Here is a 22,454-nt window from a genome sequence, read left to right as displayed (position 1 = left end):
CATCTTTTGAAGTCATCAAGAATAACTTGGGTAATTCATAAATTAGCAGTGGGCTTTGCTTGCATGTTTATGTTTAAGCCATGGAGTCACAGGAGATAAAGATTCCTGATGGGAAGAGCTGCTGAGCCAAGTTGGCTGAATACCTGGGAGGTTGAAGTTGTTATAAATTCCCACTAATCCAAGAGCATGTTCACATTCAAACTACAACAGAGAAAACCTGGTCCCCAGCTGAGACTGAGCACTGACAATCCCTCTGGTTAATTTATGTCGGAAAATTCCAATATGTATGTTGTGATACAGACCCTGCTGTCTCGCTGACCTGGGTTCAGATTGTGGCTCCTCCATTCCTGATCGTGTGAACTTGAGCATGTTCTTCAAGTTCTCCTCTTATCCATCTGAGAACATGGGACCAAAAACTGCCTGCTCCGTGGAAATTTTGTGTGGCTGTAGTGAAAAGGCAAATAAAAAGTACTTGATCTAGTACAGGGATGTGCTTGCTGTTGTTCAGTTGCTAAGTTGTGTCCATGAATGTGACCCCACGGACTGCAGCACTCCAGGCTCCCCTACCCTTCACTCTCTCCCAGAGTTTGTCAAACTCATGTCCATTGAATCAGTGATGCCATTCAACCATCCCTTCTTCTGCTGCCCCCTTCTCCTTTTGCCTTCATGTGTCTATAGACTTCAACAAAGCTAGCACTTTTATTCACAGATTAGTATTCATGATTTTATCCTTGCTGCTGCTGCTGCTGCTGCTGCTGCTAAGTCGCTTCAGTCATGTCCGACTCTGTGCGACCCCATAGACGGCAGCCCACCAGGCTCCCCCATCCCTGGGATTCTCCAGGCAAGAACACTGGAGTGGGTTGCCATTGCCTTCTCCAATGCATGAAAGTGAAAAGTGAAAGTGAAGCTGCTCAGTCGTGCCGACTCTTAGTGACCCCATGGACTGCAGCCTTCCAGGCTCCTCCGTCCATGGGATTTTCCAGGCAAGAGTACTGGAGTGGGTTGCCATTGCCTTCTCCTTACCTACATCCATATACTATAGGCTGTTGTACAGTATTTTTAAATACCTTTAATATTATTATAAAATATCATATTGTTTGTAAATTACCAACCACTAGCCTCTGATGATTATGTCATAAGATTTGCTGCTAACTCTCCTCATTGCTTTCTTTTTTAAGATATCTTTTAATGTGGACCATTTTTAAAATATTTATTTTTATTTGTTTATTTATTTGTCTGTGCCGCATCTTAGTTACAGCATGTGGGATCTAGTTCCCTGACCAGGGATCGAACCCAGGCCCCCATATTGGGAGTGTGGACTTTTAGCCACTGGATCAACAAGAAAGTCCTTGGACCATTTTAATATCTTTACTGAATTTGTTACAATATTGTTTCTGTCTTATGTTTTGGTTTTTTGGCCCTGAGTCATGCACCCCAGCTGGGAATCTAACCTGCACCCTCTGCATTGGAAAATGAAGTCTTAACCACTGGACGACCAAGGAAGTCCCTCATTTCTTTTCAACCCCAGGTGGTGTTTGCAAGTAATACAGATAATCATTATCACTGCAGCATTTACAATATATTCTATAAATGTTTTATATACATACTATCACTTTCCCTCTCTTTCAAAAAAAACTTTTTGAGGAAGATATTGTTATCATTTTCATTCTCCAGACAGAGGTGGTGGTTGTTCAGCTCAGGTCTTTCCAGTGAGAGCCGGATCTTGCAAGGTTACCAGTCAGCTCTAAGGATGAGCATGGCTCATGACTGTTCTTCCAGCTCCCCTGATATCCCAGATCCTCCACCTTGACAACTGAAAATGTCATTCCATCTAAAGCTGAAACCAAGGTGGAGAGCTCTGACTACAGGGAGCAGTGCCTGGGGTTCAGACAGCAGTCTGCTAAATTATAACATCTTTTATTTTTATGGTGAATTAAACTCTCAAGTCGTTGCGCCTATATTTTCCTAACAACTCTGTGAGATTGCAAAATTGGTCGTGCGGATGAGGAGACCTGAGGGTCAGGGATGTTAAGAAATTTGCCCAAGGTCACTTAGTAGATTTAGAAGCAGAGCCTGGGCTCTGGGCTCCCAGAACCAAGTTGGCCACGTGATCCTCTGAGGACCACACAGCCACGGGGAAACCACGGGGATGGTGCAGAGATGGGTGGACGCCTGGCTTTTTCAAAGCCAGTCACTCTCAACAAAATAAATGGTCCTTCTGCTTAGAGCTGTTTTAGCACGAAGCAGCCATCTCCTCTGGCTTCAAGACAGAAAGGACTGAATTAGGAGAGGTGGAATTCAGCAAGTTCTACTGAGAGAACTGAATAGGAGTTCAGGAGTTCCTGAATAGGAAGCCAAAGGAGCCTTTGGCTTCGGTAAAGCACCACCCTCTGCAGAAATTTCTGGTCTTAGCACATAGACTAGAACCCAGCACCATGGAACGTCCCAGAGACAGGAAATGTTCCAGCTAGAATACTGGAGTGGGTTGCCATTTCCTCCCCCAGGGTATCTTCCCAATCCAGGGATCGAACCTGCCTCTCTTACATCTCCTGCATTGGCAGGCATCTTCTTTAACCACTTGTGCCACCAAGGAAGGAAATGGCAACCCACTCCAGTGTTCTTGCCTGGAGAATCCCAGGGATGGGGGAGCCTGGTGGGCTGCCATCTCTGGGGTCACACAGAGTCGGACACAACTGAAGCGACTTAGCAGTAGCAGCCACCAGGGAAGTCCTGAAATATTATTTTTGATTGTTTCAAAACCTTGTTAAAAAAAAAAAGCAGGGCCAAGATTATTTTCTAACGTGTAAAAAAATTGTAATATACCTACACTTTCTATTTTCCCTGTATCTCACAATGTGTCCCATGACAGGTGGGCACTGGCAGGCGGAAATGGGAGTTTCTTTCCTCCAGAATCCCCCCACCCCCAGCATCAGCTTTCAAGGAAAGCAGGTCAAACAGCAGGTGCTGGTCCGCACAGGCCCCTCCCGCCTCCCCGGGTGTGAGCGCGCGGTCCGCCTAATTCACTTGTGGCTGGAGGCCACGGAACACATAAACAGGCAGGGAAAGCCTCTGGGAGGAATCTTGATGCCCAAATGGAGCCATTTGTCTTCTGAAATGATTGTTTGAAATTGTTTATGTCAGTTGCTGAGTTGCTGTTCTGCGCTCCAGGGACCTGTTTGCGATGGAGGAAAAAATTTCCCCACGGCTGAGCGGGCAGGGCTCAGTGGGCAGTTCTGATGACAGTGTGGCCCGAGGCTGGCTGGTCCTCCCCACACAGGGAGGACTTTGGGGACACGCACCACAGTCCATTAGAGCACCTCAAGAATGATCGCGTGCTCACTGCTTACTGGGTACGGCTATTAGCACATCATATAGCATATATGTTATACTAACTGACTCCTCACAACAGTCCTAGGGGGTGGTATGTTGGCCCCCTGTCTGTTCCCCCACATTCACGGATGGAGAAATTGGAGCACCCAGCCCCAAAGGACATCTCATAAAACTCCACGAGTAGTAAATGGAAAAGCTGGGACTTGAATGCACCCACCCCTGGCTTCAGAGCCCACGTCTGTGACTCCTGCCCTGTACTGCTCTTCACAGGCATCTAGACTGGCCAGAGCTGGCTTCCTCATCCCATCCCCTCTGCCAGAGAGCAGGTGAAGAGCGCCTTCTGTCCCCTTGTTGACGTCGTCAGCCCCACGGGACGTCCACTCGAGGCCCGCGTTCCTCCTGTCTCTAGTGTCTTGAAATATTGTAACATAAAGCCTTCGGCTCACAGACCTGGCAGCTGGCTGCATGAGAGAGAATTCCTTTTGAGGCCTGAATTAGTCTTCTTCAAATGTTTTGACAAACTGAGAGCATGGTGCTTAGGGAAAGGGTCGCTTTGCAGTGTTTGTGTGAGCAGACGTCGTTCTCAAACAACTCGACTCTGTGCGTGAGGCTTAATCATTGAAACAACCGCATGGTCAGCCCGAGCTGGGGCTCTTGGCATGTGAACATGCCCATGGTTTTCTGCCCGACATGTGTCCAGCGCTGGAAGCTGACCTGAATTCGTGTGTCTCCTTCGTGTGTCTCGAAGGAAGTAGAGTCAGGACGTCTTGTGAAGTGAAGAAAGAACTGTGGTGCCTGGCCCCAGCCTCTTTCCCATGCTCATCCATGAGGACCACTCAGGCCAGTCCAGCAGCCCCCAGGCTCCCCTTCTCCGTCTGACCACAAAGGGTTACTTCCGTCACCCAATGGTCATTTTCTCCTCCTCTTTCTGGGTGTCCCCAGACATGGGTGGGTGGACGGTCCACTTCTGTCCTTCTTGGTCACTGTGACCCCTTGGCTGCATGTCAGTGCACAGGGTAACAGTGGCCAAGGGAACAGTTATTGTTGGTACCTGGACTCTGAAGGTGAGGAGCAGGGTATGCTCAGATGTCAACAGGACACACGAAAATAATCCATGGCTTTCAGCCTTCTTTGAAAAACACAGCCAGGATTGGGGCAAGAGCAGTCTAGACAACCTGGCCTAAAAAGCCACCTTCTCTCAGCTCTCATCGGCTTGTGTCCTCTGTACCAGGTGGGCTGATGCCTGTGTACCCAAACTGAGACAACATCAGACCCACGAGTGATGCAGGCTGCTCCTGGGAGGGCGGTTTGTCCCAGAGTTGGAAAATACCAGGTCAGTCAGTTCAGTCGCTCACTGGTGTCCAACTCTTTGCAGCCCCATGAACTGCAGCACGCCAGGCTTTCCTGTCCATCACCAACTGCCAGAGCTTACTCAAACTCATGTTGGTCGAGTCAGTGATGTCATCCAACCATCTCGTCCTCTGTTGTCCCCCTGTCCTCCTGCCTTCAATCTTTCCTAGCATCAGGGTCTTTTCCAATGAGTCAGCTCTTCGCATCAGGTGGCCAAAGTATTAGAGCTTCAACTTCAGCATTAGTCCTTCCAATAAATATTCAGGACTGATTACCTTTAGGATGGACTGGTTGGATCTCCTTGCAGTCCAAGGGACTCTCAAGAGTCTTCTCCAACATGACAGTTCAAAAGCATCAAGTCTTCGGTGCTCAGCTTTCTTTACAGTCCAACTGTCACATCCATACATGATTACTGTAAAACCATAGCCTTGACTAGACAGACCTTTGTTGGCAAAATAATGTCTCTGCTTTTTAATATGCTGTCTAGGTTGGTCATAACTTTTCTTCCAAGGAGCAAGCGTCTCTTAATTTTATGGCTGCAGTCACCATCTGCAGTGGTTTTTCAGCTCAAAAAAAATTTTTTTGTCACTGTTTCCATTGTTTTCCCATCTATTTGCCATGGAGTGGCAGGTAGAGGAAAGGATTCTGTGGCAGGCCACCCGTTGGACAAGAAGAGAGCAGTTATTTCAACAGTCTGTGTCCAACAGTATCAGCTTCCAGCCCTGAACATCACTGAAACTTCCAGGGGTGGTCCTGCTTGTTACTTTCTTTCCTTTTTTTAAACATCTTATTTTTTAAATTAAATATTTATTTATTTGACTGAGCCAGGTCTTAGTTGTAGTATGTGGGAATCTTTAGTTGCAGTATGCTAATTCTTAATTGAGGCATGTGGTATCTAGTTCCCTGCCCAGGGATCAAACCTGGGCTCCCTGCATTGGGAGCCTGGAATCTTAGCCACTGGACCACCAGAGAAGTCCCTTGCTTGTTACCTTTCACAAAACCCTCCACTGGCCTGTGTCCTTGAAGACAGTGATGTCAAAGTCAGGGGTTGTACCTGAAGGTCGATTCAGCTAAACCCAGGGTGGGGTTGTTTTTTACTTGCTGAGTCATGTCTGACTCGTTTCAACCCCATGGACTGTAGCCCCCCAGGCTCCTCTGTCCATGGGATTTCCCAGGCAAGAATACTGGAGTGGGAAGCCATTTCCCCTCCAGCAGATCTTCCTGACCCAGGGATCGAACTCATGTCCCATGCATTGTGGGTGAATTCTTTACTGCTGAGCCACCCAGGAAGCCCAAAACCCAGGATGGAGGTCAACAAAAGAAGTTCAAGGCCTACGTTATGGACAGATATGACTGCCCCTTCTGAGGGGAGAACCTTCAGCTGGCTGATGCTCTGCTCTGTCTAGGGCTTGTGGTGCTTACCTGGCCCCACAGAGGGAAGATGCAGCGTTAACAACCACTCAGAGACGTTTCCTGCAACATGCCTATCCCAGCTTCCAGGCTCTGCCAATGTCACACTTTGCAGTATATGTTTTGGCCACCTTTACAAACCCTGGGTCCATACCTTAGGGATTTTGATTAGTGAACCAGGATTTAAAAATAGGTCTCAGAGCTTTGCTTGCTTGTCCTGGTAACTTTCCACCACCACCGGCTGTCCCTGTTCAATGCTAATCAGTAGGGAGCATCTTGGTTTGCAAACAGTAGAGAATTAAATAGAATTCTTGAACGAGCTTAAACAGAAAAGCTTATAAGCATACGGGGATGTCTCATGGAACTCAGCAACAGGAACGTGATTGATCCATAGAGGAGGATGGGCTGGAATTGGGGACTGGAACACCCTCCAGCCACACTCTCACTGGCTCTTTGCATCCCTGTCAGCCAGGTTCACCATCTGTCCAGTTCATGTGGTTGAAAATGGCCACTCCTCACAGCTCCAAAATAGACATCTGTCTCCCAGTCCTATTTCCAAAATTTCTAGGGAAAATCCCAGCCTGGCTGGGTGAGAGGCCATCCAGTGGGAACATCTTGGCTACACAAAACCCACCTCTGTAGTAGGTCAAAAGAGCATTGCCTGGTAATTCAGTGAAAAACCATTCAGAAGGGAACAGAAGGCAAGTATCACTTGCTTCTCATTTTCTCTTTTATCTTTTACTCTGTCAAAATCTCCCCTTCTCATCAGGGAAGCCAAGTCTTTTGGAAACGGAAATTACCCTTGCTCACATGCAGACACACACACACCCACACACACAGACACAGACACACACACAGACACACACACACAGAGACACACACACACACACACACAAAGTAGGCTGTAGTTTAGTGAAATGGAAAGGTAGCAAATTAAGTGTCATGGGCTTAACAACTCCATTTATTTATTTGTTTAAATTTCCTGGGAGAAAAGACCAGAAAAGTCTCTCTGATTCAAAATGATGTGCTGCTTCCCGTTCGCCATATACCCACAATTGTAATTGCTTAACATCTTTTCCCTCCTAGGCTGTAAAATTTTCATAGGCAGAGCCTGTGACTGCTTTATTTGCAGCCAGATCTTTAATATCTAAAGTGGTATTTAGATGTTTAGGAAGAGATCAGTAAATACTGAGTGGATAAAATGAAAGATTGAACAATGTTAACCCTCTCACCTTACTGCCAATGAAAGCCTTGCCTCAGAGGCCCCTGACAGACTTACCAATTTTGCCACCAATAATTACAGTCACCGTGCTTTAGTGTGGGTCATTTTATTTTTATCTTTTTTTTGCAAAAGACTGGGGAAAGAAATTGTCATGTAAATTTGATTCAACTGTCTCTGTCTCTCCGTCTTTGATTTATTATCAAGACACAGTGATTCCTCTTTTCCATTTGTTTCTCAAATTTCACCTCTTCTCTCTGCTCTCACCACGTCCAAGTGAACTTTCTTACTTTGCTAATGGATCCTGATAAGGGTCTTCACACCAGCCCTGTCTCCCCCATTCATGTTATCACAAGATTATTTGTCCTAAAATCTCAATGTTACCATATAACTCTGCTGCTCAAAAAAATACCTTCTAGAAGTATGATATGACATCCCTCATAGGTAGAATCTAAAAAGAAATGATACAAATGAACTTAACTTACAAAACAGAAAGAGACTCACAGACTTACGGTTGCCTAGGTGGGGAGGGGAAGGAATAGCTAGGGGGTTTGGAAAGGTCATGTATACACTGCTCCATTTAAAATGAAAAATCAACAAAGTGCTACTGTATAGCACATGGGACTTTACTTAGTGTTATGTTAGCCTGGATGGGAGGAGGGTTTGGGGAAGAATGGATACGTGTACAGACATGGCTGAGACCCTTAGCTGTTCACCTGGAACTACCACACCATTGTTGATCGGCTGTGCCCTAATACAAAAAAGTTTAAAATTTAAACTCTTAAAAAAGTTAAAAATTTGAAAAAATAACCTCCTACCTTTCTACAGGATAATGTCTGAGCAGTACAGCCTAGAATTCAAGGCCCTCTGTCCATGAACCCCACTTCCTTTTCCAGTCCCATCTCTTCCCACCCTACAGTAGGATCCCTCTCCTGGAACAAGGTGATATTCTGGGGCACACTCCATAGTGGTTGGGGCCCGATGCAGGATTATAATGTGAGGCCCTGTAAATGGTTACAGTTTCAGGTGCTGACAACACAGCGTTAGACTAAGCACGGGGCCCTTGGTAGGGTGCTGGTGGCAGGTGATACGCTCACAAAGCTGGCACTGGACAGGAGGTGCCATGTTGATTCCATATTCTAGTTTTTAATGAGTGCTTCTTCCCTTGATCAGCAATTCCCTTTATCAGCCCTCTTTCTAATAAGATTCTCCCTTGAAAAAGTAAAGGTTCTGTTCTTTTATCCTTGGTAGCCTCCTATGAATATGGATGCTTTAATCATGTGTTGCCTAACACTTTATTTCTCTGACTCATGTGCGGGTGTCTTTTCTTCCTCACTAGATTATTCACACCTTAAATTACTGTATATCATGGTCAGTGTCTGGAGATGCCTCAGCCTATAGCAAGGAACGACTGAATCCTTTTTGAGAGACTGAGTTGGTAGATTCATGCAAAATTGCGTGATCATCAAATTGGCCTGGGGTCCCTAAAGATTTCTGGAGTCTTTGTAAAAGTGATAGTATTTGGGGTCACGTTTCCTTCTGGAGGCTCATTTCAAGACCCAGCATTTCACATCTGACTTCTTAGAACCATCGGTGAGGGACGGCTTTCTATCTTGCAGCCTTTTTCCTGCAGTTTGAACGTAATGCTTAGAACTATTCCAAGACATGTCGCATCATCTCATGGGGAAAACTCTTGAGATTAAGAAACATCTCAGCAGCTTGAATTTGGAGACATACAAAGAAAGACCCTGGTCAAAGATGAAGCCAAGGGTCATGAAATATTAACACTCCAAGGGACCTCCGGGATCACCAGCTCATCTTTCTTGTTTTAGTAGGAGAGAGCTGAGTTGTGGAGAGGTGACGTATCTTTGACCAAGGTCACACAGCTATTTCATGGGAAGAGCAGGGCCTGGTCCCCTGAACTCTCGTCTGACTTGCAGAGGACATCCACTGATATATTTCAGCAGACAGAGTTCTGGTGATCTTCTAACTGCAACTCATAAGTATTTTGCCTGTGTGCAAAGTAGGAATTCTGTATAGATGCAGGTTAATTTTTGAATGCAGTTCACTTTGGTTTTCTCTGGGATTCTGGACTTTGACCTCCATTATCCAATATTCAAATGATTAAAAGAAATTGTATTTAGACAGAGGGCATGTTGCATATGCAGGACTTGAAGAAAGTATAGAGCAACGAGAGTAAAAGCAGCGCTATAGGTCTGATGGAAAGATGGCTCTCAGGGTTACCAAGGGATGCTGATTGCTAAGTAGGGTTCAGAGGATTCTACTGGGAGCCAAGAGCCCACTGTAAGAAGGTGATGCAGAAACAGAGCAACAGCCCACCACCATCTGCTGGTGAGAAAGGCTTCCCTCTGCTGCTGTTGCTAAGGAACCTGGGTGTGGTCCTCTGAATCTGAAGCTTTCCTGCATCTCGTGAGGCTTTATACCCCTGCAAGGAGGTTCAATGGAGAAGGAAATGGCAACCCACTCCAGTATTCTTGCCTGGAGAATCCCATGGACAGAGGAGCCTGGTGGGCTACAGTCCATGGGGTCGCAAAGGGTCAGACACGACTGAAGCTACTGAGCACATAAGGACATTCAAAGGACGGAGAAGGGCTGGAGAAACAGGGTTCTGCTGAGGCGAAGGTGGCATCGTAATCCACCCCTCAGCCCTCACTCCGTGGATAAAATCAATCCATCTGTTCCTGAGCAATGTCTCCTTGGCGGGTTGAGACTTTTTCAGATCAAAATCACGAAAGTAACATATTTAAGTTGGAAGAGATTTAGAGACGATCCAATCCAATAATTTTTCAAACTCTGATTCATAGAACTCTGACATTTCACAAGAGATTCTGCTTTTATTGTGCACCCTGGTCCTGGGTATTGTTTTGTTTTTGCTTTTCCTTCCATGTAGGATTTCAGCTTGGGGAAAAAAAAAAGGTTTTCAGTCATTTTTTTTAAGTTTGAGAACACCTATTGCTGACTTTGTCTGTCCTGTCCTTCATGGGAAGGGAGACTGGGGTCCAGAGAGGACCTCTTTGTGTTATTATTTTGAAATGTTGTTGGAAGAAGACTCTTGGGTTCACTCATCAAAATTAGGGAATTGCTTTCACCTTCTCTGGTAATCATGGCAGTGCCATTGTTGGGCTGGATTTTGTGGAACATTAGAAGAAAGATGATGATGATGAATATATGATTCATCATATATATATTCATATATATCCATATGAATATATATATTCATATAGATGATGAGTATATGATTGGTTTAGTGAGTACATGTCTTCTGTTTATCATTCACCTTCTTTGAGGTTTTTTTTTTTTAATTTATTTCTCCTCCCACCCAAAAATGACTTACTAAATGCAAAATAAATAAAAGTTAGGTTATGATGTTTGTTATGTTTAAATACAAATTAATTTAAAAATTGGGGAAAAAATCTTGTTAGTCCATGCATTCTGGTGTTCTTTTAGAAAATATGACCATTCTTAGAGGCTGTAGAGGTGATGGCAAGTTAGCTGCACAGAGACCATGGGTGAGACGAGGCTAAGAAAGATTCACTTAAGAAAAATGGAGAATTTGGTAGGGAAAGAAAAAAAAGTTGAGTGGCAGAAGGATGGAACAGAAAATCAATCAAATACCAATAATATGATAGTCTTAGGAAGCCATTGTTTCCATGGCAGCATGGGAGGAAGTGGTGGGTAAGGATAAAGATGATGCTCTTTGTAATAATTTTTTTAGATGGACCAAATAAAACTTTAATGCACAGATCCCAGCAATTTCTTTGGGATTCTTTGTGTGATACAACTGCATGGGCCCATGTCACATTCTAGACGGAAAGTAATAAACAAGAATTCACAATTGCCAAAGAGCTGGGAAACACTAAGACACTGGGCCCATCTCCTGCTTCCTTTCTGGAGCAGGACCTCATATGCCCCTAATCTGACCCATCTTTTACATTCTGTTAGATACATATGAACTGACAGCCATCACTTGAGTACTCACACAAACACAAACACTCTTCTTACAATAAAAAATTAACCCTCTGTCCTACTCTCTTTCTTCTTTACTTCCTCTTTCTACCTTTAGCCCATCTTTGCTTTCTCTTCTTTTGTCTTCTCCCTTTTCTGATAGAATGAGTAGTTCAGGATTGATTCAGACTCAGACTTCACTAGATTAAGCTTTCCCTACCTGCCATGGCTGAGACGGTAAAGCGTCTGCCTACAATGCGGGAGACCGGGGTTCAATCCCTGGGTCGGGAAGATCTCCTGGAGAAGGAAATTGCACCCCACTCCAGTATTCTTGCTGGGAAAATCCCGTGGATGGCGGAACCTGGTAGGCTGCAGTCCATGGGGTCACAAAGAGTCGGACACGACTGAGTGACTTCACACACACACACACACCTGCCATATGTAAACATGCTTGTGGACACACGGCACTGTCCTGACTTGATGCGTCACCTCTGCTGCTGATAGAAGCTACTGTTTTATTTTTCAATTTTTTTTAACTATGAAAGCATGAGGACACATTTACAGGAGACTTAGAAAATACAGAACAAGGTTATATATAGTTTTACTATATATTACAATTATTTATAAGTAGACAAAATGAGATTTTCAGGTGGAATTTCAATATCAAGCTCTCAAAAATTAATAGAATGAATATACAGAGAAGTGGAAGGATATGCATGCAGATGCTTGCATAGTACTGTCCAGCTCTTTGTGACCCCATGCACTGTAGCCTGCCAGGCTCCTCTGTCCATGGGATTGTCCAGGCAAGAACACTGGCGTGGGTTGCCATGCCTTCCTCCAGGGGAATCTTCCCAACCCAGGGATCGAACTCACATTTCTGACATCTCCTGCATTGGCAGGTGGATTCTTTACCACTAACACCACGTGGGAAGCCCAGAAGAATATAATAGACCTGAAAAGCCCTGTGAAGAGAAGCTTTTGTGTGTATATATATAGAAATTTTATGAATTTTTGTCTAGCTAAAATATTTATAACATTCTGATTCCACTTGTTTGATTTAGTATGGTCAGAATGCTAGATTCTAATTTATGTTCATGCAAAACTTTGATACAGTTCCATGTATTTTGGCATCTATTATTACTGCTAAAAGTCTAGAAAATGTATACTTTTAGAAGATAATTTTATTGTTTGGAACTCTGGACCCTTGTAATTACTTAGGAATCATTCTAAAGGCTTGGACTGGGTCATCTACACAAATATTATGCAACTGGAGAGCTGAGGGTTTCCCAAATCAGACTCCCATGCCATACAAAATGTATATTTAAGTCAGGAATAAATCCAGCCTGTAAGCAAACAAAACAAAATATTGAGGTCAGAATGTAAAGAGTAGAAACAGATTCAAGGGTTATATATGTAGTATATAACAAAATTAACATCTAAAATCCATTTGATTAGAAATCATGTTAGAATAATTAGTTAACAATTTGTAAAAATAATGAAAACCTTTTTAAATACTATATACCAAATATAACTCCAGATGCATTCCAAAGTCAGATACAAAACCCCAAATCTTAAAGATATAAGAACATTTAAATGAATATATAATCTGGACATGAAAAGGATTTTCCAAAGTATACACCAAAGATAGAAATCATAAAAGAGCTTTTAAAAGGATTGCATATAGAAATGTTAAATGCCAAAAACCGTTGCACTCAAAACTGAGTGGAAACTAAAACCCAGGGGGAATTCACAACATATGACTATGTTTAATGTGCTTCAGATAAAAATAGCTCTCCCAAAACCTATAGGAAAATGTAATGCCAATGGAAAACTTTGCAAAGACTGTTATCAAGTCATTCACAAAAGAAAAGATACTAATAATCAACAAATCTATGAAAATGTGTCTGACTTATTAGAAAGTATAATGGATACCAATCAAATTAGTAGGGCTTTTTTCTTCTTTAATAGCATTGATAATAAGGGTGTAGTGAAAGGGAAACCCTCCAATAGTCCCAGTAGGAGTACAAATACATCACTTATGCAGGAAGAAAAATTAAATGTAAAATAAAATGAGATTTGTTTAACAGTTATTGGTGCATGACCAGATACTGTGCAGTCATTAAAAATGATGGTGTACATATATACCCCTGACCCCAAAAAATGACAGTATATTACCAATGAAAAAGAAAAGTCACAAAACAGTGTAAAAACGTGGTCTCATTTTTTCACATAGTATATTTGCTTATTTCTATTTCTCAAACCTACTTTTTTTCCTCAGAATTTCCTGGAGTGTTTGTTAAAATATATTTCCAATATACCACAGGACTATTGGACCATAGTCTCCAGGAAAGGTACCAAAGAGATAGTTTTTTTTTTCCCCCAGGTCCCAGGTGACTCTTGGTATAAGATAAATTGGGGAAATCCTTGATCTAAGCTAAGCTAATCTCTTCTTTTGCTTTGTATTAAACTGCAATCCAGAGAGATTCTGGAACCAGTCTAAACTACAGCTTCATAGGAGTGGGGGATGGGGGTGGGAGTTAAAATTATGTGTGCTACATTCCAGATGAGTGATCCCGTTTTAGAGCTTCAAGCTTGTTCAGACCAATATTATTAAATCAAATTCCCATCAGCCTCCTTCTATTTTGGTCAGACAGGTAACAGAACTTCTCTTCAGCTCCTCTGCTTCACATTCAGTAACGATCTTCCTTTGTTGATGGCAAATGGAAAGTTTTCCATTTCCACTGTTCCCTAGCAATGTGACATTTTCAAACAGTAGCACAAAACTCTTTAAATAGAAAAGATCCATTTCTACTCTATCGTGACTCAGTAACAGCCCCAGGATTCTTCTCAAACTTTCCTAAAAATGTCATCTTTGGGCTGGACTCAAGAGGAACATTTCAGCCAAGGAGACGCATTTTCCACTCTGTCAGGAATGAGCCAGCATGGAGTTGGAACATAAAGTGTTTTGTAATCCTCAGAAAAGCAATACTTCTCACCAAAACCATGGCAACAACTCTGTGTGATGCCGTCAGAGCCTGGGATCATTCAGGAGCCTCATCCTAACCAGAGACACGGCTGAGCCATTCACCTGTGTTGGTGAGAATGGTACCCTACATGACTGTTGCTATGGAAACACTACGGACAGTGATACTGAGCTGAAGGTCCCTTGTGCTTAGTTACCAAGGAAGCAGTGAAAATGAAACATGCTTCCTGTTTTAGTGGCTTCTGATTCTTCATTTGAAAGGATACCTTCCAATGGAAGAAATACATTAAAACATAGGGTTTAGTGTGGCAGAAGTTACCATTTTATCATCCAAATTGTTTCATTTGAAATTTGTACCCATGAGGCTAAACTTTAGAGTCCAAAGTCTATGCGACAAGAGGAATGTCACTATATCCATCAATTCCTATATTCCCTTCCTCTTCTACCTGAAACTCTTGAGAGACGTGCCCAGCTAGACCTGGTCCTTCCCATCCTGGCTGGCTCTGCTCTGCTGGGCACAGGCCACTGTCGTGTTCTGGTAGCAAGCCAGTGGTGTGTAGACATCTCTAGCTACCATCTTTAAAAAATGTATTTTATTGAGGTATAGTTGATTTATAATGTGTTGATTTCTGCTCTCCAGCAAAGTAGACTCAGATATAGATATATCTAATCTTCTTTTTCATAGTTTCCCACAATGGTTTATCACAGGATGTTGAATATAGTTCCCTGTGCTCTACAGCAGGACCTTGTTGTTTATCCATTCTTTATATACTACTTTGCATCTACTAAGCCTAAACTCCCAATCCATCCCTTTCCTCATCACCCTTTGGCAACTGTCCTCTGTGTTTGGGAGTCCTACATGTTTCCCCAACACATAGATGTGCTCATTTGTGTTGTATTTTAGATTCCACATATAAGTGATATCATATGCTATTTGCCTTTATCTGACTTACTTCTCTTAGTGTGATAATCTCTAGGTCCACCCATGTTGCTGCAAATAGCAGTCTTTGGTTCTTTTTCATGGCTTAGTAATATTCCGTTGTGTGTGTATAACACAGATTTATTTATCCATTTATCTGTAGATGGTCATTTAGGTTATCTTCATATCTTGGCTACTGTGAATAGTACTTCTAGCTCCCATTCTTGAGTTGGGAACCCAGTCTCAGTCCCAGCTGCATTCAGAGAACCTATTCCTGGTCTTGCACAATCCTTGACCCTGAAGTTTCTGTATATTCTTTAATAATCTTAAACAGGATAATGCTTCCCTGGCTGGTTAGGGTTCACACTTATAGAATATTACAGGGATGTATCCCATTTGCTTCCAGAGAGGTAGGTTCTTGAGGTGGTGGCAGAACTTGCTACTCACATCCTAAAATTCATTTGAGGGGGCGGGTGGGAAAGCAGGCTAGAGTAGTCAAGACATGTTTATAAAAGAAGGTTGGTATAAGATCCTCACTACCAGGCATGAACATCTATGCTTAAGTCTAGAATAATTCAAATAGTGTAGAACTGGGACAGGAAAAGGCAGACAGATGAGAAAATCAGAATTGAGATCCCAGAACTTCTGAATAAAGAAGCAACTTGATTAGTACAAACATCTGTGTTTGTACCAAGAAAACTTCTGCTGCTGCTGCTAAGTTGCTTCAGTCGTGTCTGACTCTGTGCGACCCCACAGACAGCAGCCCACCAGGCTCGTCTGTCCACGGGATTCTCTAGGCAAGAAAACCGGAGTGGGTTGCCATTTCCTTCTCCACCAAGAAAACTAAGTTGGGCTAATATGAGTCTTGAAGAGAATTTAATATAGTAGAGCTGATATTTTTATGATTAGATAAAAATCACTAATCTCAGTATTGTGTAGAAAAGAACAACATGTACTGAGGATTCCTTCTTGTTCTAAACTTAATATCTTCTCAGATCTACTTATTGGTTCCTAGGCAATTTATGGAAATTTCTAGAATGACATAAATATTGCCTAACTCAACTTGGTCACAGTAATCACCATGCTTTATTTTAACATTCAGGGGACATATCACATTGTTTTTTATTATCTCATTTTGTCCTTAAATATAACATTGTAGTGATTTTAATTTTTTTAATAAAGAAACTTACTTTAAAAAAAAAAAGAAGCAACTTGAGTATAAACACAGGACTCTCAATTCTGATAGCGATGACTAGAAGAATGTAAAAGTAGAGAAAAAAAATTGTTTTGTTTCTGAAAGCTAAAACAGATTGACACCTGAATGCCAGAACCATACGAGAATACGTTGGGATGATGTGGAAAAGATATCAAGAACTCCCTCCCTTTCACCTCCCAAAGAAAACCATATGGCCTCAAATGAAGTGAAGAGAGAGCTTCATGGACACCTGTAGTGTGTAGCTGGTTGGACCTGGAAGCAGGCGTTAGGCTTGGACTGGAAAGCAACCCTCTGCTCAGAGTATTTTTAGCTACAGTGGAGCAGTGGAGTGTTGCCAAGGGCTCTGGGGACACAGATGACCACAGCAAGCTGAAAGCGGGGAGGGCAGTAAAGCACAAAGAGACCATCGGGGATGGAGGCCAGGCAGTAGCTAAGGACGGCTGCGTCCAAAGGTGCAGGCCACTGGTGGTACGGTTTTGGCCCAGTGTCAGGACTCTCCCAGGTGCAGCAGGAGGCAGGCGTAGAAAGGGATGTGGTCATTCAATCTCCACCTCTAGCCTTAGAGCTTTGCCAGACCTGGAGAAGAAGCCTCCCAGGGACAAATGCCACTGCCAGGATCATCCTGCCCTTGGCTGTCTGGCTTTTCCCTCTAGGCTTGGAGCGCTGAACTGACAGCCTGCCCACCAGTCCTTCCCTGGAGAGAAGGACTACAGAAACTCCCAGGTGACAAGAGGGGCAACGCCAAGGGCGCTGGGCAACCAACCATGCTTCACTTAGCTAGTGAGAAGAACACAATCTTTACAGTTTACCCAGAGATTTACCATTTCTGATATACTCTAGTCATTCTTGAATACCCTGATTTCCTTCTGATACCATTTCCGTTCAACCTGAAGGATTTCCCTAAGTATTTATTGTAGTCAAGTCTGCTAGCAAACAAATTATCTGATTTTCTCCTTTACCTGAATTATCTTTATTTCACCTTCATTCCTAGAGGATATTCTGTGTTCTGGGTTGATAGTTTTTGTTTGGTTTTCATTTTGTTTTATTTTCTGAACTGTGATTTCTGCTGAGAAGTCTGTGGTTATTTAAATCAATGTTTTCCTTTATGTAATGTTTTGTTTTTCCTGGCTACTTTCAAGATTTTCTCCTTCTCTTTGGTTTTCAGCCATTGGATTATGATGAATCTAAGTGTGGTTTTTCTGTGACTATATCTGGTTTGGGGCTTGTTGGACTTTCTGAATCTGTAAATTTCTGTTTTTCACCAAATTTGGGGAGTTGTGGCAATTATTTATTTTTCTGCTCTCTTTCTGGGGCTCTAGTGAGCCGATTATTATACATACATCAGGTAGATCTAATGATCTAATTGATGCCTTTGAACTGTGGTGTTGGAGAAGACTCTTGAGAGTCCCTTGGACTGCAAGGAGATCAAATCAGTCAATCTTAAAGGAAATCAATCCTGAATATTCATCAGAAGGACTGATGCTGAAGCTGAAGCTCCAGTACTTTGCCACCTGATGTAAGGAGCTGACTCATTAGAAAAGACCCTGATGCTGGGAAAGATTGAAAGCAGGAGAAGAAGGAGATGACAGAAGATGAGATGGTTGCATGGCATCACTGACTCAAAGGATGTGAGTTTGAGCAAGCTCTGGCAGTTGATGATGGACAGGGAACCCTGGCATGCTGCAGTCCATTTGGTCTCAGAGAGTCGGACACAACTGAGCAACTGAACTGAACTGAACTAAACTGAATGAGCTGATGTTGTTAACAGACTTTTTGATACTGGGGCGCAGGAACCTGAGGGTCTGACCACTTTTTTAATCATTTTATCTCTCTTCTTCAGTTTGCTCTGTGTTCAAGTGTACTGACTTGATACTCATTCTTTTTTTAGGCCTTTTGGTGAATTTTTTTACTTCAGATATTCTACTATAAATCTTATATTTCCATTTGATTCTGTTTTGTGTGTTCAGTCCTAAGATGGAGTCACATGAGACTGTTTAGCGAAGCACAGTCTAGCCTCCAAAAAGAATTGATAGCAATTCAGCAACATTGGTCTCTCCCATGAAGGTTGGCGAGAAGCCAGTTCAAAACCCATAGCAACATCTTTAAAAATTACTCGTCTTCATTACTCTTTCAGAATATCTTGGGTTTTTTTATGTTTATTTATTTATATATTTTTGTGCTGGGTCTTCCTTATCACATGGGCTTTTTCTCTGGTTGTGGCAAGCAGGGACTACTATTCCTTGTGGTGTGCAGGTTCCTAATCGCAGTGGCTTCTCTTGTTGTGGAGCACGGGCTCTAGGGCTCAGTAGCTGCAACTCCCAGGCTCTACAGCACAGGTTCAATAACTGTGGCCCAGGCTTAGTTGCTCCATAGCATATGGGATCTTAGCAGATCAGAGATCGAACCCGTGTCTCCTGCATTGGCAGGTGGGTTCTTTACCACTGAGCCACCAGAGAAGCTCGTCTCAGTATATCTTATGACTGCATTTGCTCTGAAGCCTCACTGTGGAATAGTAAATGAACTTGAAAGACAGCTGTATAGCCCTTTCATTTTTCTTCTCTCCATTCTAATTTTCTCTTCATAAAAGCAATGCTTGTTCTCTCTTTTCATTATAAGGTGATCAAACCAGTTCCTCTCTTCGAAAATTTCTGCTCTTTCTATTCTCATCCTGAGCAGCTTAAACCCAGGAATCAAGAGCGCAAACTCTGAATCTCCCTGAGAAAATGTATACGTCCAAAGATAGATTCTTTTAGGGGGTTAAGTGAGAAGGAAATCATAAATATTACACTCATAGTATATATCATATATGTAACTTACTTACATATATAAATATATGTGATATATATGTAATCTACTTGTGCTACAGATAGTAACAGAAAGTTCCATAATTTACAGTTTGTACAATTTATAGTGTTTTGCATTTTCTAACCAAAGCATGACTCCATTGGCCCTTCTCTGAATTTCCAGGTGAATTCCAGACGCTCATGATAGTACCATTATTATTTTAATATTTATTTCATTCATTTATTTGGCTGTGCCAGGTCTTAGTTGTGGCACACAGGATCTTCCAGCTTTGTTGTGGCATATGAACTCTTAGTTGCAGCCTGAGGGATCTAGTTCCCTGAGCAGGGATCAAACCTGGGCCACCCGCATTGGAAGTATGGAGTCTTAGCCACTGGGCTTCCAGGGAAGTCCCAATACTACCACTTATTGATGACTTATGGTACCAGGCACTCTGCTAAGCAACCTGCATACATGTTTTAATCAAAGTATAGCAATCCCACAGGGCATGGTTCCCATTTACAAATGAAAAAGCTGAGGGTCAAAGAGGTTGAACAGCTTGCCCAGAGTTATCCACCCAGGAAGGGCAATCCCAGGTGGGATTTGAACCCAGGTGACACTTCTGAGACCAAACTTTCTTTATTCTGTCTCCTGTTTTGAACTCGTGGCAGCATTTGATGGTATTCATCTCCCAGGTAGCATAGCAGGGGGAGACAGAGTGTGACACTGAAAATAATGTTCACTTCAAAGAGGAGACTGGACTTCTAGTCTCCGGTGGTCACTCACTTGCTGGAAAACCCTGCAACCCCTCAGCTTCTCTCATCCTTTCTTGTCCATGTCTACAAAAAAATGCAAGTGTCCTTCTCACACTTCAGACTTTCAGAACTGTTCTAGAAATAATATGAGAAGAGTGATCAGGCAAAAAAAGATATGGGGCAAATAGAAGTGATCGCAATCAGTCTTAGCCTAGCTCACATACTAACACTTCCTTTTCTAAGTTTTACAGTTACGACTCCAACAGAGAAGGACCCAAGAACAACTGGCTAACCAAGGCATCGTACCACGTGAGTAGCTCTGTTTCTTATGGACTGGTCTATATGGGGGTGGCAGGGGGGCGTGCAATTTGGGAGCTGGAAAGCACCTCCGAGGTCATAATCCAATTTCATGGATCAGTCTCCCCAGATCCTCACGGACTCTGGGTCAGCAGAAATCCCAGACCTTAGAGGCTTTGTCCCAAATGCTACTCACCTGCCAGGGCTTCCCTTTACTCATAGAGGTTGTACCTAAAATTCTAATGTAGTGGATTTGATTACAAGACAAACACAATTCTATGGGCCTCCATCCCCCTCTATTTTTAGAATTGGGCATAATCACTGTTCTTCCTGGAAGCATCAATTGTATCATCTTTCTCTCACCTCCTTGGTTTCACTTCTATTTGAGTACTTGAGTCCCCAGTTAATTGAATATTGTCAATTACTTCCTTTCTGGAATAATGAGCAGCAATACCATTCTAGTATAAATGGTATAACATTGAATTACTGCCCATCATTTGGGTCAAAGAAGGATTATCCTATCTTTTGGAAGGTATATTTGAAATTTCCTACCTTGAAACTTGAAAACTTCAAGTTTAGCAGTTGAAGCTACCTTCTGGTGAGCTATAAAAACAGGAAAAGTACCAAATAAATGGAATCACCATGTAAGCTCCTTTAGGTTACACTTTTTTACTTCTTCCCACAGAAGTTAAAATTTTTAATTTTTTAATTAAAATTTTAAAAGTAAAAATCCATAATGACTCCTGCAGAAATCCAGGTCCTTGTCCAGACTGTGACTTCATAGTTAAGCATGCAACAAGCAAGCATTTGCCCTTGATTGAATGTCCTACAGTTAGTAACCTTGGTGCCCTGTGATCCAAAGTCTAAACATTTTAAGTATAGTCGGTGCTTCAGAACCAGAAAAGAACTAAGAATATTTCAAGCTCTTTCCTTTGGGAGTTCAGATGAAGTTCTTTGTTCATGGCTCAGCCCTGCAAAGAATAAACAGCAGGTGACCTATGGCAGAACAACTTTTTTAGCGATTTGCTAAGCGCAAAAGAAAGATCTCACCCTGCAACTGAAAGGTTGCTTTGATCAAACGTACAGTTAGAATGAGAAACCAAAGGCACAAGGCTGTGTGGCCTGTTTCATCTTAGCCAGCCCAGAAAGGCAGGTGTTAAAACACAGGAGAGACCCACAGTCTACAGGCTTCATGTCAGATAAATACATTGGCGCTCAAAGCCGAGCAGGCCAGTCATTTCTGAACCCTGTTGCATATGTGTAGAATTGAATTTGTTTAACCACCATCTAGAACTGAACGATTCACTAACAGTGAAGTGTAGACGAGTGTAGATCCACCAGGATCCTCTCAGCAGATCACAGTCTCTACCACATGCCCTCAAATATAAGATGAATACGTCAGTTTCAGTGGGATTAAAATACTCAGTTCTTTCGTGGGGGCTTCCCTGGTGGCTTACAGGTAAAGAACACACCTACCAATGCAGGAGACTTGGGTTCAATTCCCAGGTCAGGAAGATCCTCTGGAAAGGAAATGGCAAGCCTCTCCAGTGTTCTTGCCTAGGAGACCCCAAGGACAGAGAAGCCTGGCTGGCTATAGTCCACAGGGTCCCACAGAGTTGGACACAACTTGGCAACTAAACAATAACAACAGCAATCCTTCATGGGCATTTCTTTCCTTAATTCTGGAAAGGAAATTGAAGTAGAGAGACCCAGTATCTTTACATCTGCTCAAGCTGTTCACAACTGATTTAAAGTTTAACCTACATGTTTAAATAATCCAAACCTGGGTCTTGCAGCTGCCATTTGGAGGAGAATAAAAATTTTTTTTGAAGTTTCTGGAGTTAAATTTCAGAAATAAGATACCTAATAAAAACAGGAATGAATCCAATGGCACATTTTTACATAACACCCCTATGTAAGGTATGCAAATTAAATGTCCATTTGCAGAGTAGGGTCCAAAGGAAATAGAATCTTTTGTTATCCAGGATTTCCAGAATCAGATAGTGTGGGGCTTCCCCAGTGGTTCAAATGGTAAAGAATCTACCTGCAGATCAGGGGACACAGGTTCAATCCCTGGGTCAGGAAGATCCCCTGGAGAAGGGAATGGCAACTCACTTCAGTATTCTTGCCTGGAGAATCTCCATGGACAGAGCAGCTTGATGGGCTACAGTCCATGGGATTGCAAAGAGTTGGACATGACTAAGTGACTAACACTTTCACTTTTTTTC

The 22,454-nt window shown here is 42.7% G+C and overlaps 1 protein-coding gene across 7 annotated transcripts in view; it reads left to right on the top strand.

The window, feature by feature from the left end:
• MYOCD (myocardin) overlaps window positions 1-22,454 on the top strand; it is a 90,373-nt gene that overhangs the window by 11,811 nt on the left and 56,108 nt on the right. For all 7 annotated transcript variants that reach the window (XM_044939247.2, XM_044939246.2, XM_044939245.2 and 4 more), the window contains exon 2: window positions 20,173-20,238. Coding sequence is in view for 4 of the 7 variants with exons in the window: in XM_044939245.2 (XP_044795180.2) it covers window positions 20,173-20,238 (66 nt within the window). In the remaining 3 variants the exon portion in view is untranslated. The remainder of the gene's footprint in view (window positions 1-20,172; window positions 20,239-22,454) is intronic.

The sequence above is a fragment of the Bubalus bubalis genome, chromosome 3 (assembly GCF_019923935.1).
Source record: "Bubalus bubalis isolate 160015118507 breed Murrah chromosome 3, NDDB_SH_1, whole genome shotgun sequence".
Lineage (NCBI taxonomy): Eukaryota > Metazoa > Chordata > Mammalia > Artiodactyla > Bovidae > Bubalus > Bubalus bubalis.
This window is presented reverse-complemented; position numbering and strand designations above follow the sequence as displayed.